At 41.5% G+C, this 15,334-nt stretch overlaps 1 protein-coding gene across 9 annotated transcripts in view; it reads right to left on the bottom strand.

The window, feature by feature from the left end:
- The window catches only part of Synrg (synergin gamma), a 73,339-nt gene extending 61,311 nt beyond the window's left edge, over positions 1-12,028 (bottom strand). For 8 of the 9 annotated variants that reach the window (XM_048366779.1, XM_048366781.1, XM_048366782.1 and 5 more), the window contains exons 1-4: positions 11,889-12,028; positions 6,642-6,682; positions 2,130-2,251; positions 666-796 (exon numbers count right to left, since the gene is read on the bottom strand). In XM_048366779.1, the coding sequence (XP_048222736.1) occupies positions 666-796; positions 2,130-2,251; positions 6,642-6,682; positions 11,889-11,965 (371 nt within the window). In that variant the 5' untranslated portion in view covers positions 11,966-12,028. The remainder of the gene's footprint in view (positions 1-665; positions 797-2,129; positions 2,252-6,641; positions 6,683-11,888) is intronic. The other variant, XM_048366780.1, reaches the window with a different exon arrangement.
- Between the last annotated feature and the right edge of the window lie 3,306 nt (positions 12,029-15,334).

Genomic DNA, 15,334 nt, shown 5'->3' with positions numbered 1-15,334 from the left:
GCTATCTATACCCCAACCCTATAGGAAACACTTTGCATACAAGAGTAGAAAGAAGAACAAAACAAGGAAGGCAGAAAAATATGCAAACACTCTTTACATATAAAAAAGAAATTTAAGGGTTAAGATTATAGCTCAGTGATAGGGAATTTACCTAGCACTAAGGAAGACCTGGCTTCAATCCCAGTACCACCAAACCAAATCAAAGAATAAACAAAACAATGAGGACAATAACCACAAAACACTTTCAGGGCTGGATACAATAGCATATGCCTGTAATCCTAGCACTTGGGAGGTTGAGGTAAGAGGATATCAAGGTCAGTCTGAGCTATATCTCAAGAAAACAAAAGTAACAAAAGAAATTTCCTTGGGAAGATAGGATATACATAAAAGCAATGTTCTGAGAATGCAGGTGTCTACAAATGCGTCCATGAGCTTCCTGCTTCCACCTCTTCAGGTGCTGGGATTATAGGAGCATATCACTACATCACTATTCTAAACTTCTAATAAAAGTATTTTAAAGAGCCTTGTCTCAAAACAAAGTATTGTAAAGAGTTCTACAGGCAGTTTGACTATTTCAGCTTCAAATGTGTACTACAAGATATTTGTCTATCTATAAAATGGCTATTATGTATCTCTGTTATCCTTGAGTTGTAGAGTTCTCTTACTGTTGCTCTTCTGCAAATTGCTTCTGCATGTCTGGAGTATATTGTGGGCCTGGAGGACGCATGCCCAAGAATGGTGCTTGTCCTAGGTAAGGCATTCCAGCAGCTGGCATGGGACCCATTGGGATTCCTGCCTGCAAGAAACAAAGGAGGAAAAATTTTCTTCCCAATGATTACAAAGAACAGTGTAAATCACATAAGTTCTTATTATTTTTATTAGTAAGCAATGTAGCATAGCATAATATTAAAAGATTCAAAGAACATAGTCTAGAACGAAAAGCCCTCCATTCCCTGCACTGTACTAGAGCTGATCACTGCTAAAGGTGAAGAGGAAGCAGGTTTATAGAATCCTTCTGCTAGGTTTGAAGTACAAACACAGGAATATTCTTTCAAACTCACTCTCTTCACATCTTGAAAAAGGTAGTGTATATTATATATTTCTAATTTCAGCAATAGTAATATTGCTGAATTTAAAGAACTGGCAGTCTCTCACCCAACTACCAGGTACCAACCCTGCTTAGCTTCTGAGGTCAGACAAGATGGGGCACATCTACAGTGGTATAGCCAAAGATATAACTCATAATTTCAAGAAATTTTGGGTGGTATTATTGGGGTTTGAACTAAGGGCCTCATGCTGGTTAGTCAGGTCCTCTACCACCACTTTAGACACACACCAGCCAATTCTAGCTTTAGTTTTTTGTTTGTTTGTTTTGATAGGGTCTTATGATTTGGCATAGGGCTGACTTTGGATCACTATCCTCCCACTTGTAGTCTCCCACACAGCCAGGATTAGATAGGATCTACCATGCCTGGTTTATTTGTTGAGATAGGGTTCTTGATAACTTTTTGCCTGGGTCAGCCTCAAATTGTGATTCTCCTGATATGTGTCTCCTCAGTACCTGGGATTACAGGTGTGAGCCACCATGCCCCACTAGTTTAAAAATCTTTACAGCATTTCCTAGCATGTGTGAAGCCCTAGATTCAATCTCCTGAAAAAAGGAAAGGAAAGGAGAATGAAAAAAGAAATTGTGGCACATGCCTATAGTTCTAGCTACTTGAGAGGCTAAAGAAAGAGAATCAAGTGAGCCTAGGAATTCAAAGTAGAACCCCCACTTTAAAAAAAACAACAAAAGCCAGGCACTAGTGGCTCATGAGGCTGAGATCTGAGAATCACATACAGTTCAAAACTAGCCAAGGCAGGAAAGTCCATAAGATTCATCTCCAATGAACCACCAGAAAAGTGGAAGTGGTGCTGTGGCTCAAAGTGGCAGAGTGCTAGTCTTGAGCGAAAGACCTCAGGGACAGCACCCAAGCCCTGAGTTCAAGCCCCATGGCTGACCACCGCCCCCCCCCACCCAAGAAAAGAAAGTCACATCTTAAAACATAACATTAAACACTTAAGAACAAAGCTGTTGGTATGCAGACCTCTAGTAATAAACAGTAACTTCATAAACAATAAACAAGTACCTGCATAGCAATGGGTCCTTGGGACATTTGAGAGCCATAATTCATTCCCATCATGCCTTGCATATTAGGCTGCATGACTGAGACCATAGAAAATCCTTGTTGCTGCATTGGCATGAGGCCCGCTGAAAAACACCAAGGCATTATTAAGGTAGCATGTTTAAAGTTTATTTTCTTAAAACCATAAGTACAACTGGGTGTTGATGGCTCATGCCTGTAACCCTAGCTACTCAAGAAGCTATAATCTGAGGATCTCAGTTCAAAGCTAACTTGGGCAGGAAAGTCTGTGAGACTCTTATCTCCAATTAACTAGCACAAAGCTGGAAGTGGAGATGTGTTGCTCAAGTGGCAGAGCACCAGCCTTGGGAGAAAAAGCAAAGGGACAGTGCCCAGGCACTGAGTCCTCACATCATTAAGCCTTGTGAGAAGTCTTGAGCCACAATCACTCAGCAAAACCATCCTGATACGTTACAACATAATAAAATGTTTTGTTTCTAAAGTTTGAGGATAATTTGTTATGGGGAAGCAGGTAAATGATAACAGTTAAAGAGCATGAACTCTGGGAGCCAGTTAGAAGTGCCACTTCCTGGCTTTGTTTTTTCATAACTTCTTTCTATATCTTGGCTTGTCTTCTGCAAAACTGCTTAATGCTTACTCTATTAAAGATAGTTCTTCTCCATCCTTACATGAACAGTAAATGTAACATTTACCACGAACACGGTCATTGGCATGCTAAGTATATAATTAAGTGACAGGGAACTCCGCTCCCCACCCCCCACCCCCGGCCCATGTGTCTCCCAACTATCCTCAGGAGCAGAGGACAATGCACCATGTGTGTGTTTAATAAATACTAAAATATGGCTTGGTATGTGACACCAAATTTTTAAAAACCTTATATAGTTTGAGGACAACTTTCATTCTAATTTTGTATTTTATTACATCATCTTAAACTCATATTGGTTTGACTACATTTTTGTTTTGTTTTCTTTTCTTTTTTTTGCCAGTTGTGGGGCTTGAACTCTGGGTCTGGGTGCTGTTTCCAGGCTCTGTTTTACTCAAGGCTAGCACTCTACCATTTGAGCCACTGTGCCACTTCTGGCTTTTCCTGTGATTTACTGGGGATAAGAGTTTCATGGACTTTCCTGCCTGGGCTGGCTTCGAACCACAATCCTCAGATTTAAGCCTTCTAGTAGCCAAGATTACAGGTGTAAGTCACTGGCTCCGAGCTTTGATTAAAAGATTTTTTGTTGGCTTGTTTTGTTTGCATGTAATCAACTAAATATTTTCTTTCATATGGTGTCTTCCATTCCCTCTCTCTCTCCCAGTCCCTCCCACCCATCTCTACCCACAACTTCTATAGTTCACTTGCATCCATGCTTTCATCTCAGTGAGCTCCACTGCTGCAGTTTTTCACCCTTTTTCTCTTGAGTTCTGTACCCTCCCTTTCCCCTCTCAAAGATACATACTTGAGGGCTGGGGATATGGCCTAGTGGCAGGAGTGCTTGCCTTGTATACCTAAGGCCCTGGGTTCGATTCCCCAGTACCACATATACAGAAAACGGCCAGAAGTGGCGCTGTGGCTCAAGTGGCAGAGTGCTAGCCTTGAGCAAGAAGAAGCTAGGGACAGTGCTCAGGCCCTGAGTCCAAGGCCCTGGACTGGCCAAAAAAAAAAAAAAAGATACATACTTGAGTACACCACACATAAAGAAAAGACAGAATCGTCAAAAAAAACAGAGAGAGAGAGAGAGAGAGAGAGAGAGAGAGAGAGAGAGAGAGAGAGAGAGAGAGAGAGAGAGAGAGAGAGAGAGATCTTTCCATATCTTTTGAGTTCGTTTTGATATCAGTTTTACTTTTTATTTTTTTGGCTGGTCCTGGACGCTGTTCCTAAGCTTCTTTTTTGTTCAAGGCAAGTGTTCTACCACTTGAGCCACAGCGTCACTTCTGGCTTTTTAAAATAGTTTATTGGAGATAAGAGTCTCAGGGAGTATCCTGCCCCAGCTGGCTTTGTACCATGATCTCTGGCTCCTGAGTAGCTAGGATTAGAGATATGAACCACCTGCACTTGGCACAATTTTGCTTTTTTAAACCAAATTTCCAATTTGAAAGGTAAAAGTCATCTGAGCATTGGTGGCTCATGCCTATAATCCTAGTTACTCAGGAGGCTAAGAGATGAAGATTGTGGTTTGAAGCCTGAATGGGCAGAAAAATTTGAAGAGACTAACTAGATCTCCAATTAACTAACCAAAAAGCTGGACTGGAGGTGTGGCTCAAATGGTAGAGCACCAACTGTGAACAAGAAAGCCAAGTAAGAACATGAGGTCTCAAGTACAAGCCCCTGTACTGGCACACAAAAAAGTTTAAAAATAAAAAAATAAAGGTCTAGAAAAGTATATATTTATCTTGTAGTTTCTGTTACTTCCAAAATTACTTATACCTAACTTAATTTCAGAAGCATGGGCATCTACATTTTTAGGTAACAACTATTAAGAGGCAAGGCAGCCATTTGTTCACTCAATCATTTATTCAGGTATTTGAGGACCTATTCCATGTTATGAAACATTGTAGAAAACATAGAAATGAACAAAACCAGGTCTCTTCCCTCACGGAATTTATACTGTAATTGGAGCAGATTTAAAAAAAAAAAAAAGGAAACAAAAAGCCTACATGCAAGTACTGTAGAGATGGGGCAAAAGTGAAACAGGATTATGGGGAAGAGGTGAGTCAAAGTGTAGAGCAGCTGCTCTATTATAAGACAGACAAAGTTTTGTTCACAAAACTTTTTGTCAACATTTGATCAAAGACCTGAAGTAAAGGAGCAAGCCATCCAGATATCTGAATTATACTTTAGACTAAGGAACCTCAAATGCAAGGACTATGAGGTACAATAGTAAATTGGAATGAAGAGATTAAATATAGCCACAGTGAGATGTTCTCCCTCTTACTCTTTGGATTTAATTTTTATTTTATTAAAATAATAAAATAGTAGCTGGGACTACAGTATGAGCTACCAGCACATGACTATTCAATCATTATTATTTTAGTTCTGTTTGGGTAACTCAGGTTTGTGGTATAACATTGGTAAGCATTAAAATATAAACCAAAAAAAAAAGTCTGTTTTCTCTCCTATCTCCTGTTGAAGTACTTGTGATCCTGTGGCCACTTCTGCTGTTGGTTTCTTGTATATGCTTTTAGTATGTATATATGTATATGTATACATAAAGTCATTCTAATATAATTTTTAAAACCCTCCAACACAATTCTAAATTCATGAAGAAAAAATATATCAGGCAATCTTTAGGATCTTTCCTTCTTCAGTATCTTTTCTCTATATATAGATTTTTATGCAGGAGTTTGTAGAAATGCAAAAAAAAAAAGAAAAGGACCACATATGGTGATAACCAAATAAGTCTGCAATACCTTCTGAAGGAACAAAAGATCTCAAACTACTTGATCTAAATATGGGGCACATTTAAAGACAGATAGCTTAAATAATATATAAATGTGAACACAATGAAAAGAATACAACTGACCTTTGGAAAAAATTTCCCTGAAACTCAACCTCTACCATTGATTACAAATGGCTACAGAAGAACTACTGACCATCTGCTGAGTGGTTCTTTATCTTTCATCTCTGTTGGTGACCTAGGAGTCTCTGTTTCTCCAGCATATGTCCCATAACCACTCAACACTGGCTTTGAGAAAAGTACCACTTTTCAGAAACAGCTTGGCATTGAGGTGGGTGGAGGGAATATGCAGGAGTAAGAGAACTGAGCAGAAAGAAGCAGAAGGGTGGACACAGCTCTCCCTCAGTGCTGGGTTCCAGCTACACAGCAGCATAGGTCTAGATTACATTCTTTTTTTTTTTTTTTTTGCCAGTCCTGGGGCTTGGACTCAGGGCCTGAACACTGTCCCTGGCTTCTTGCTCAAGGCTAGCACTCTGCCACTTAAGCCACAGCGCCACTTCTGGCCATTTTCTGTGTATGTGGTACTGGGGAAGCGAACCTAGGGCCTCATGTATACGAGGCAAGCACTCTTGCCACTAGGCCATATCCCCAGCCCTAGATTACATTCTTGACTACTATCTTCTTGAAGATTGAGCCAGAATTGATATTAGTAAGATTTAGTTCCTTAGTTCCTTCCTTCCTTCCCTCCCTCCCTTCTTTCCTTCCTTCCTTCCTTCCTTCCTTCCTTCCTTCCTTCCTTCCTTCCTTCCTTCCTTTCTTCCTTCCTTCCTTCCTTCCTCCCTTCCTCCCTCCCTCCCTCCCTCCCTCCGTCCTTCCCTCCCTCCCTCCTTCCCTTCTTTCCTTGTGTCCTGGGGCTTTTGGTGCTCAAGGCTAGTGCTCTACCACTTGAGCTACAGCACCACTTCTGGCTTTTTCTGAGTAGTTTATTGTACATAAGATTCTTACATACTTTATTGCTCAGGCTGGCTTCAAATTGTGATCCTCAGAGCTCAGTAGATTACCAGCACTGAAGTAATGGACTAAAACAAAACATCCTTACAGTTTCACATACCTTGAGGGGGTCTTATTCCACCTGCAACAGGAAACATGAAGCTGAAAACAGAAAGTAAAAATACATGATCATCTTCTTCTTATGTACTAACATTTCAAACAAAACATATATATTTTTTAAACAGGTTCTTGTTATATAGCCTATGTAAGCCTCAACCTTACTACATAGTTAAGGCTTGCCTTGAACTCATGATCCTCCTGTCTCTGCCTTCCCAGTGCTAGGATTACAGGCAAGTACCACTACATCCAAAAATATGTAATTCATTAAATAAATGAAAGAATTGTAGACAAGGCCTAGTGTTTGAACTCAGGGGCTCACTCAAGCTTTTTCACTCACAGCTGGTGTTCTACTATTCAAAGTATACCTCCAGCACAGATTTTTGCAGTTTAACTGGAGATTAAGTTTCTTGGACTTTTCTGCCCTGGCTGGCTTCAATTCTTGATCCTCAAGATCTCAGCCTCCTGAGTAGCTAGGATTACAGGCATGAGCAACAAGTGCCTAGGATTTTTTTTTCAATCCATCTTTGCATGTATTAAAATTTCAGTCCTCTTCATGATTAGTACTGCATTGTATGGCTAGTCTTGAACTCAATGATCTTCTTGCCTCATGAACAGCAAAGGCTACAGGTGTAGGCCATCACACCTGTTAACTGGATCAGAGTTTTTGTTTTGTTTTTGGTGTGGGGGCACTATGGGAATAACTCAGAAGCCTCATAATTGCTAGTCCAGGGCTCTACCACTTAAGCCACTCCCTTAGCCCTTTCTGCTTTTTAGGCTTTTATTTTATTTTTTATTTTTTGTAGACTCTCAGCTGGCCTTGGATTTTAATCTATGCCTCCAGGCGAGCAAGGATTAAAGGCAGTTATATCTGGCTTGTTTGTCACAGTTCCATCCAAGACAACTAACTATACAAACAACAATACATCTTAAACACATATAAAGGTAAAATATTTACATCTGTGGAGTGATAGAACCTTTGCCTAACAAGTTTAAGTTCCTGAGTTCAAGTCCTAACATCATTTAAAAAACAACACAAAATAAAAATTAAGTCACATTAAACATGACTTACTCTAGTTAAAACTTGGCAAGCCAACTGCCAACTGACCTATGTACCATTCACATACTTTATGAAATGTCTAGACAGTAGCAACATGCTTAAATACTGGCTAGATAGCAGCTAAGTACAACACTGATAAGACAGCAAAAGTTTACAATAAATGGGCAGAAGTCAAATAATTTGATCTCAAAAGTAAAAGCACTAATCCATGTATTGCTAAAATCTCCACGTGAAAGCAGACCCGTGAGCTCTGCTTGTCACATTATCTGTCTCTTCAGCCTTCCTTTTTAGGTATCTTTTCTACTAACCTAGATTTACTGAATTCCTATAGACCCTATGACCTGAGAAATCACTTGGTTTATGACAGGCACAGACACATATGTTTCTTGTACACTTCTCTACTGCCTGCAGGCTATCTGCCTGCATCGACAATTTTGTATGCCCTACAACTGATGTTATGCATATGCAAATAAGCCTTTGGCAGGAAAAAAAAAAAGTTCCTCACCCCGAATGGATCTCTCCACCTCTAGATTCTGTGGTTTCTAATTCACCTAATGCAAAAAAAAATGAGGTGTATCTTCCTTAATAATGGTCAGGACCTTTTAATAACAATCCCTAAGGAAGATGTACACCTGGGCTTTAATTGTAACATCAACTCTGTAAGTTAACCTCACAGCCTTCTCTACTCTGACACAATTTTCCTTTTCAATTTTAATCTCAAAGTTCTTTTCTCCATGTAATCCCAGTCAACCCGGCAGTGTAGGTATGCTGTTCCCTAGGCCTGCCTTCCCTCCTCTATGCCAATATCTTGCCTCTCTCCACTGAGTGACTAGCTGAAATATAACTTTTTATTTCAATATAGGTGAAATCCAAATATTTCTGGACTTTTTTTTTGTGTGTGTGTGGCATTTGCACTTAGGGCTTTGTACTTGCTATGCAGGTGCTCTTCCACTTGAGCCCTATTTCTAGCCCTTTTTGCTTTAGGTTTTGGGTGGTTTTTCTGTTGTTGTTTTTTTTTGCCAGTCCTGGGGCTTGAACTCAGAGCCCAAGCACTGTCCCTGAGCTTCTTTCTTGCTCAAGGCTAGCACTCTACCACTTGAACCACAGAGCACTTCTGGCCTTTTCTGTATATGTGGTACTGAGGAATCGAACCCAGGGCTTCATGCATACTTGGCAAGCACTCTACTACTACTAAACCAAGTTCCCAGCCCCTAGCTTATTTTTTTCATGTAAAATCTTTCTGCCTAGGCTGGATCCTCCAACGTAAGCCTTCCATGTACCTGGGAGACTTCATATAGCAACATATGGCTTACTGATTAAGATCGGGTCTTTTTGCCTGGGCTGGCCTCAAACTTGTATCCTCTTGCTCTTGCCCTACCTGTGCTGGGATGGCCAGGTAGCTGGGATTATAGGAATGAACTAAGACACCAGGCTCCAATTTTTTTTTTTTTTTGGCAGTACTGGGGTTTGAACTCATGGCCTTAAATTTGCATTCCTGCCATCTTTCAAAACATTTTCAATGGGTCAGAAGCAATGGAAGATAGGAGGGTGAGGAGCCTCTCAAAGAACTTGTAGGAGAATAAGAAAAAAAACAACCGAGTGCTACAATTATTTGGTATACTCTTCTAGTATGGGGGCTCTGTCCTGGTGCCTTAGATTCACTGGTATATAAATTCATGGAAGCATCAACAGTGCTTTAGTTGCGTTTGGTGGAAGCTAAGGCAGGAGATCTTGATTGAGCTACACAATGAGACCCTATCCAAATTACAAACAACAAAAAAACCTCAGTGCCTTCCACACACACAGGCAATGACTACCAGTCAAACACCCAGAGAATAATTCAGATCTTTAATCTGTTTTTGCTGCCTTGACTTTTAAAAAATATTATACTTGTCATCTCTTGGGCAAAATTTGCCCTTACACATCTCTATTTATTGTAAAGTAGCCCATTCATGATACCAGTCAAAATGTGACTAAGATTAAATTGGAAAACACATTTTCAAAAAAATTAGTCTCTTAAAAACTCCTCAGTACTGGGCTGGGGATATAGCCTAGTGGCAAGAGTGCCTGCCTCGGATACACGAGGCCCTAGGTTCGATTCCCCAGCACCACATATACAGAAAAAACGGCCAGAAGTGGCGCTGTTGGCTCACGTGTCGGAGTGCTAGCCTTGAGCGAGAAGAAGCCAGGGACAGTGCTCAGGCCCTGAGTCCAAGGCCCAGGACTGGCCAAAAAAAAAAAAAAAAAAACTCCTCAGTACCACAAAACAGAAAAAGCTGGAAGTAGTGCTGTGACTCAAGTGGTAGAGTACTAGCCTTGAGTAAAAGAAGCTCAGGCACAGTGCCCAGGCCCTGAGTTCAAGCCCCAGGACTGGCAAAACAAAAAACCAAACACAAAACAAAAAACTAAGTACCTAAGAGCATCCCTAGTTTATGAAATCTGGCCTAACAATCATAAGGAAATAATATCAAGGAGAGAGGGAGACAGACACAGACACAGACACACAGACACACAGACACCCCCCCCCCCCCGAAATGCCTGCAGCTCTAGTTTATGAAATCTGGCCTAACAATCTTAGAGAAGTTGCTGGGTTTTGTTCCCTAAAATATAGTCTATCACAATGTTTGTTTCCTTGTAATTCCAGTCCTTACCATTGCTTCTGAAAAACTGTAATATTCTTCACTGACTATTCAGTTTCTTAATCTCAGAAAGTTCCCAATATATGTAAGATACTTTAAAAATTGTCTCCATGTACCAACCAGTGACATCAAAATACTACAAACCAACTTTCTGTTTTAGTCATTTTAACTTAAGTTTAACAATTAAAATTTGGGTGTAGAGTACCCAATTGTTTCAAGTTAATTATTATTTGTGCCACTACTAATCACGTATTTTTATCAAACTAATGCCACTCAGCAATATTTTAGAAATTCATATTTATAAAAAAAAAGACTGTATATTTTTCTTCTGCAGTCAGATTTATTTATACAAGGTATTTGTGAAAGATGCTACAGATAAGTAGTGAAGAATACAATGGAGGAAACACATTTTACTTAAAGTAAATCATTTAAAGTCAAAGGTGTGTAGAGGAAATGAAAAATGGGCTAACATACCGGTCGTTTACCAGAGTGATTGTTACTGCTCTCACATTGTAGACACACACACAAGCACCTGCAAGAGGTTGCAACATGGAACACCTTACACTTATACAGTGTTACTGATTCCGAAGTTGAATTACATATGAAAAAAGAAAACACTTCGTACACTGTTTTCCAAAGATCATTTCTGATAGTGAAGATAAAGAGCGAATTTGACCTCCAAATGTATGAACAGTATATGTTAGCTAATAAATCACACTAGGTCATTATCAAGAGTGGAGTGATGACTTTCTGGATGGAATACAACATTTCCTAAAATGATAACCTGTCCCGTTGCAAATGTACACTCTATTACCATTTCGGGTATGGAAAGCACAGGCTGCGTGCTATTAACTGATATGTAACAAAGGACAGGGCTTTTTGTTGTTGTTGTTAAAGACGAAGCAAAAGTCTGGAAGCCCTGTGCATAACTGCTGTTCAAAAGTGAATTCTGTTCTGAATACCCTTTAAAAAGAGGGACACGTCTTAGGAGTTAGGTCTATGAGACAAGAGTTCGATCACAAGGCAATGATCAATTCAAAGGTGTTCGGATTTTCCTGCTGTTTGTCATTGTTAAGAAAACAAAAAGAGCAAGATCTGGCATTGTAAAGGAGGCAAAGGCAAAACAACACACACACACACACACACACACACACACACACACACACACACGTGTGTCTCGGTGACCGTTCCGCCACCTCTGTGAACAGCCTCTCCACAGCCGTGCCACCCTCGGAGCCCTCGAGCCCGGAAGCTCGGGCGGCTCCAGAAGCGGAGGCCCGAGCCCGGCCCCGACTTCCTCGCCCACCTCCCCGGCGCTGCCCGCGCTGCCCTCCCCTCCACCGCGGGCAGCAGGTGCCTCTAAGCCCCGCACCCCGACACCGCGCACCCGGGCACGTCGCCCGCATCCAGGGTTTCTCTCGCAGCCCTCTTCAAAGGAAAAGAGTCTGAGCTCGCCTAAACCGCCATAACCGCCAAGCAGGCCCCGCTGAGGCCACGGGTCGTGGGGATGTCCTGAGGCCCGCCGGCCTCCGACCCAGCTCTTTACACCCACCTGCCTCCTCCCGCGGCCCCCGCACCGGTTCCCGCAGCCCCGCCGCCACCAGCTCCCGTTCCCGGCCGTAGCGCCATCTTGCTCCCAGCGCGTCGCCGGCGCCGCTACCGCCTGGGTGCCAGCAGCTGTCAGAGGAAGACAGGCACTTCCGGAGCAAACGCCAGGCCCCACCTCGCCGCGGCCCGGGCGACGGGGCGGGGCCGTCCGCTCACGTGACCTCCCGCCCTCCCGGGCGCCTCCGTCACGTGACCCGGCACCGGCACCGCAGGCTGGGGGCCTGAGCTCCACTTTCCTTGGCACTTTGGTACTTCCTGACGCTAAATGCATGAAAACCCTCTAAGGCGCACTAGTTCTATCTTCGTGCCACTTGGGAGGCCCTTTGTTTTCCATTTTGGCAAGCAGGAACAGTAGGATTTACCCTGAATCTGGGCATTTTTCTTTATCACTGTGATCTCCCCTTTAATGTGATCCTCTTCTCCCCCGCTCCCACCCCCATCAAGCTATTGTCAAGCATAACATGAAGGCCAAGTGTTAAGTTTTCCAAATCCTCAAGCGGTGGATAATGAGTTTACCGCTTTGAGAAAAAAGATTGTACTCACCAGTTGTCTGACACCAATCACTAGTCAGCAATTTTACATGCATTTAAAGATCTGATGATGAACTAAAACTGTTATTTTATAGATGAGAAAAAACAATGGTAAAAGGTGTTAACACACGCGGCCTGGGAATATGGCCTAGTGGCAACATTGCTTGCCTCATATACAACAAGCCCTGGGTTCAATTCCCCAGCACCACATATGTAGAAAAAGACCAGAAGTGGCGCTGTGGCTCAAGTGGCAGAGGGCTAGCCCTGAGCAAAAAGAAGCCAGGGACAGTGCTCAGGCCGCGAGTCCAAGCCCCGGGGCTGGAAAAAAAAAAAAAGATGTTGACATACTTTGCACAGATTAGGAAGCTATAAACAGGACCAGATGAGTTTGACTGCAAAGCTCTTTCTTGCTATTGGATTATATGTTTGTCTTGTTTATTCACTTGTTTCATTCTCCCCTTGCTTGGGCAAAGCTGAGATGCATGCACCAGAGGATTCCCAGCTGACAAAGGAGTTTAAATTCGATTATTAATGCAGTGAAAATGAAAACCAGGTGTATCAAGTAACCCGACCATACTTACCAGAAATACTATTATCAAAATTATCCTGAATGGAAAGAACATGGTTAAACGATGAAGAATGACGTAAAAAAGGGAGGTCTGATCATTTTGTAGTTGCAAGTAACCAAGTAGAGGGTTTATACTATAAGCCTTGTATCCTACCTATACCCCAAATTTTAACATTTGTTGGAGGAACATCTGTAGAACTCAGAAAATTCCCAATTCATTAACATCAATTACTTATACAACAGTGTCATTTTGACATGTCTATGTCTATACAGTGAAAGAATATTTACTGTTTCAGGCACAGTGCTAGGTGCTTCCAACGTTGAGGAAAGTAAAAAAAAAAAAAGTGGGCTGGGGATATGGCCTAGTGGCAAGAGTGCCTGCCTCGGATACACGAGGCCCTAGGTTCGATTCCCCAGCACCACATATACAGAAAACGGCCAGAAGCGGCGCTGTGGCTCAAGTGGCAGAGTGCTAGCCTTGAGCGGGAAGAAGCCAGGGACAGTGTTCAGGCCCTGAGTCCAAGGCCCAGAACTGGCCAAAAAAAAAAAAAAAAAGTAACAATAGGTCCTCTTTTAAATATATTAAGATGAACAGTATTTGTCCCATCTAAAAATTCAAGACAGAATCTACCCGTGCTGATTCTAGAATGAAAAGCTGAGTAAAAGAAAGAATGAGAATTTATCTATCACTCTATATAACTATATTACATAGTTATTGTGGTAATGCTGCTCATAATCATGTCACTATAAGTTCCTCACTTGTTTGAACTTTTATTCCACTGTATGCAACTATTAACTGAGGAAAATCTGCCCACAGTGAAGTCTCACTCATCATATGGTCACAATCATTTACTTTGGCAGAGATCTGATTACTCAATGGATGAAAGCCTTCAAGACTTAGGAAAAGTAGGCTGGAAGAAAATGAAACCAGGTGTATCAAGTAACTTGACCATGCTTATCAGAAGATACATTGTTATCAAAATTATCATGAATGGAAAGCACATGATTAAATAATGATTGAAGAAAGGGAGATCTGATCATCTTGTAGTTGCTACATGATAGCTAAATATAAGCTACCTTACCAATGAGGTAATAAGGACATTTAAACAGACCAGATAATTTTAAATCCCAGGCAACTTGAATAACCAACCAGTCATCGAAGAGGCATTTCTTTATTGTGGTTTGTACCATCAAGGACATTAACAAATGAAATTAACTAAGGAGAGCAGTAGGTTCCCTGAGGCTTGAAGTCAGGGCCTGGGCGCTGTCCCTGAGCCTCTTTGTGCTCAAGGCTAGCATTCTACTAATTGAGCCATACTCCCACTTTCAGCTTTTTCTGAGTGGTTTATTGGAGATAAAGAGTCTTAGACTTTCCTACTAGAGATGGCTTTGAGCCTGGATCCTCAGATCTCAGCATCCTTAGTAGCTAGGAGTATAGGCGTGAGCGACTGGTGCTAAGAAGAGCAGTAGGTTTTTCTTGGTAGACCTCATGCACTGTATCTTGACTGTACCCCTACCCGTCTTACCAGAAAAAAACTAGGGCAGGAGGAAGAAACATCTAATCTCAAGATTTTATTTTAAAATTCTGTTCCAGATGCCTCGGTATAACATATTTCACACTTTCTTTCACACTTGAAGGGAAAAATCCTTCAGAGTTCACCACATCTGGGTGTTATTTTTTAGCACAAAGCTTTTATTCTTCTATAAGAAGCATCTCTTGGATTCAAAGCACAGAAATGGCAATGATTTTCATTGTATGATTTTCTCCTACAAGTTGAAATTTGACATGATGTATTGATAAAAGTCAATCACATACCAATGCTTTTATATGGGGGAGGGTAACAAAATTTGAACTCAGAACCTTGTAATTACTAGACTAGTGCTCTACCATTGAGCCATGTCCCTAACCTTACTTTCTGTTGCTTATTTTTGGAGATAGAGTATAGCAAACTTTCTGCTTAGGCAGAATTGTAATCCTCCAGATCTCAACTGCCTGAGTAGCTAAGATTACAGGCATGGGATACAAGTGCCCAGCTTAAGATCATTTGCCAGTTTCATGTGCTTGTAGTTGATTTCAAATGTTTGGCAGAGGTGATTATAAGACTTGAAATATTCCATAAAAAACATTTATGCTGGGGTTATAAAATTACATTTTCTTTTTTTCCTTTCGCGCATGTACGCGCCAGTCTTGGAGCCTGGGCTTCTTTTTGCTCAAGGCTAGCACTCAACCACTTTGAGCTACAGCACCACTTCTGGTTTTCTGGTGGTTAATTGGAGATAAGACTCTCATGG

The sequence above is a fragment of the Perognathus longimembris genome, chromosome 17 (assembly GCF_023159225.1).
Source record: "Perognathus longimembris pacificus isolate PPM17 chromosome 17, ASM2315922v1, whole genome shotgun sequence".
In the NCBI taxonomy this organism is placed as follows: Eukaryota; Metazoa; Chordata; class Mammalia; order Rodentia; family Heteromyidae; genus Perognathus; species Perognathus longimembris.
This window is presented reverse-complemented; position numbering and strand designations above follow the sequence as displayed.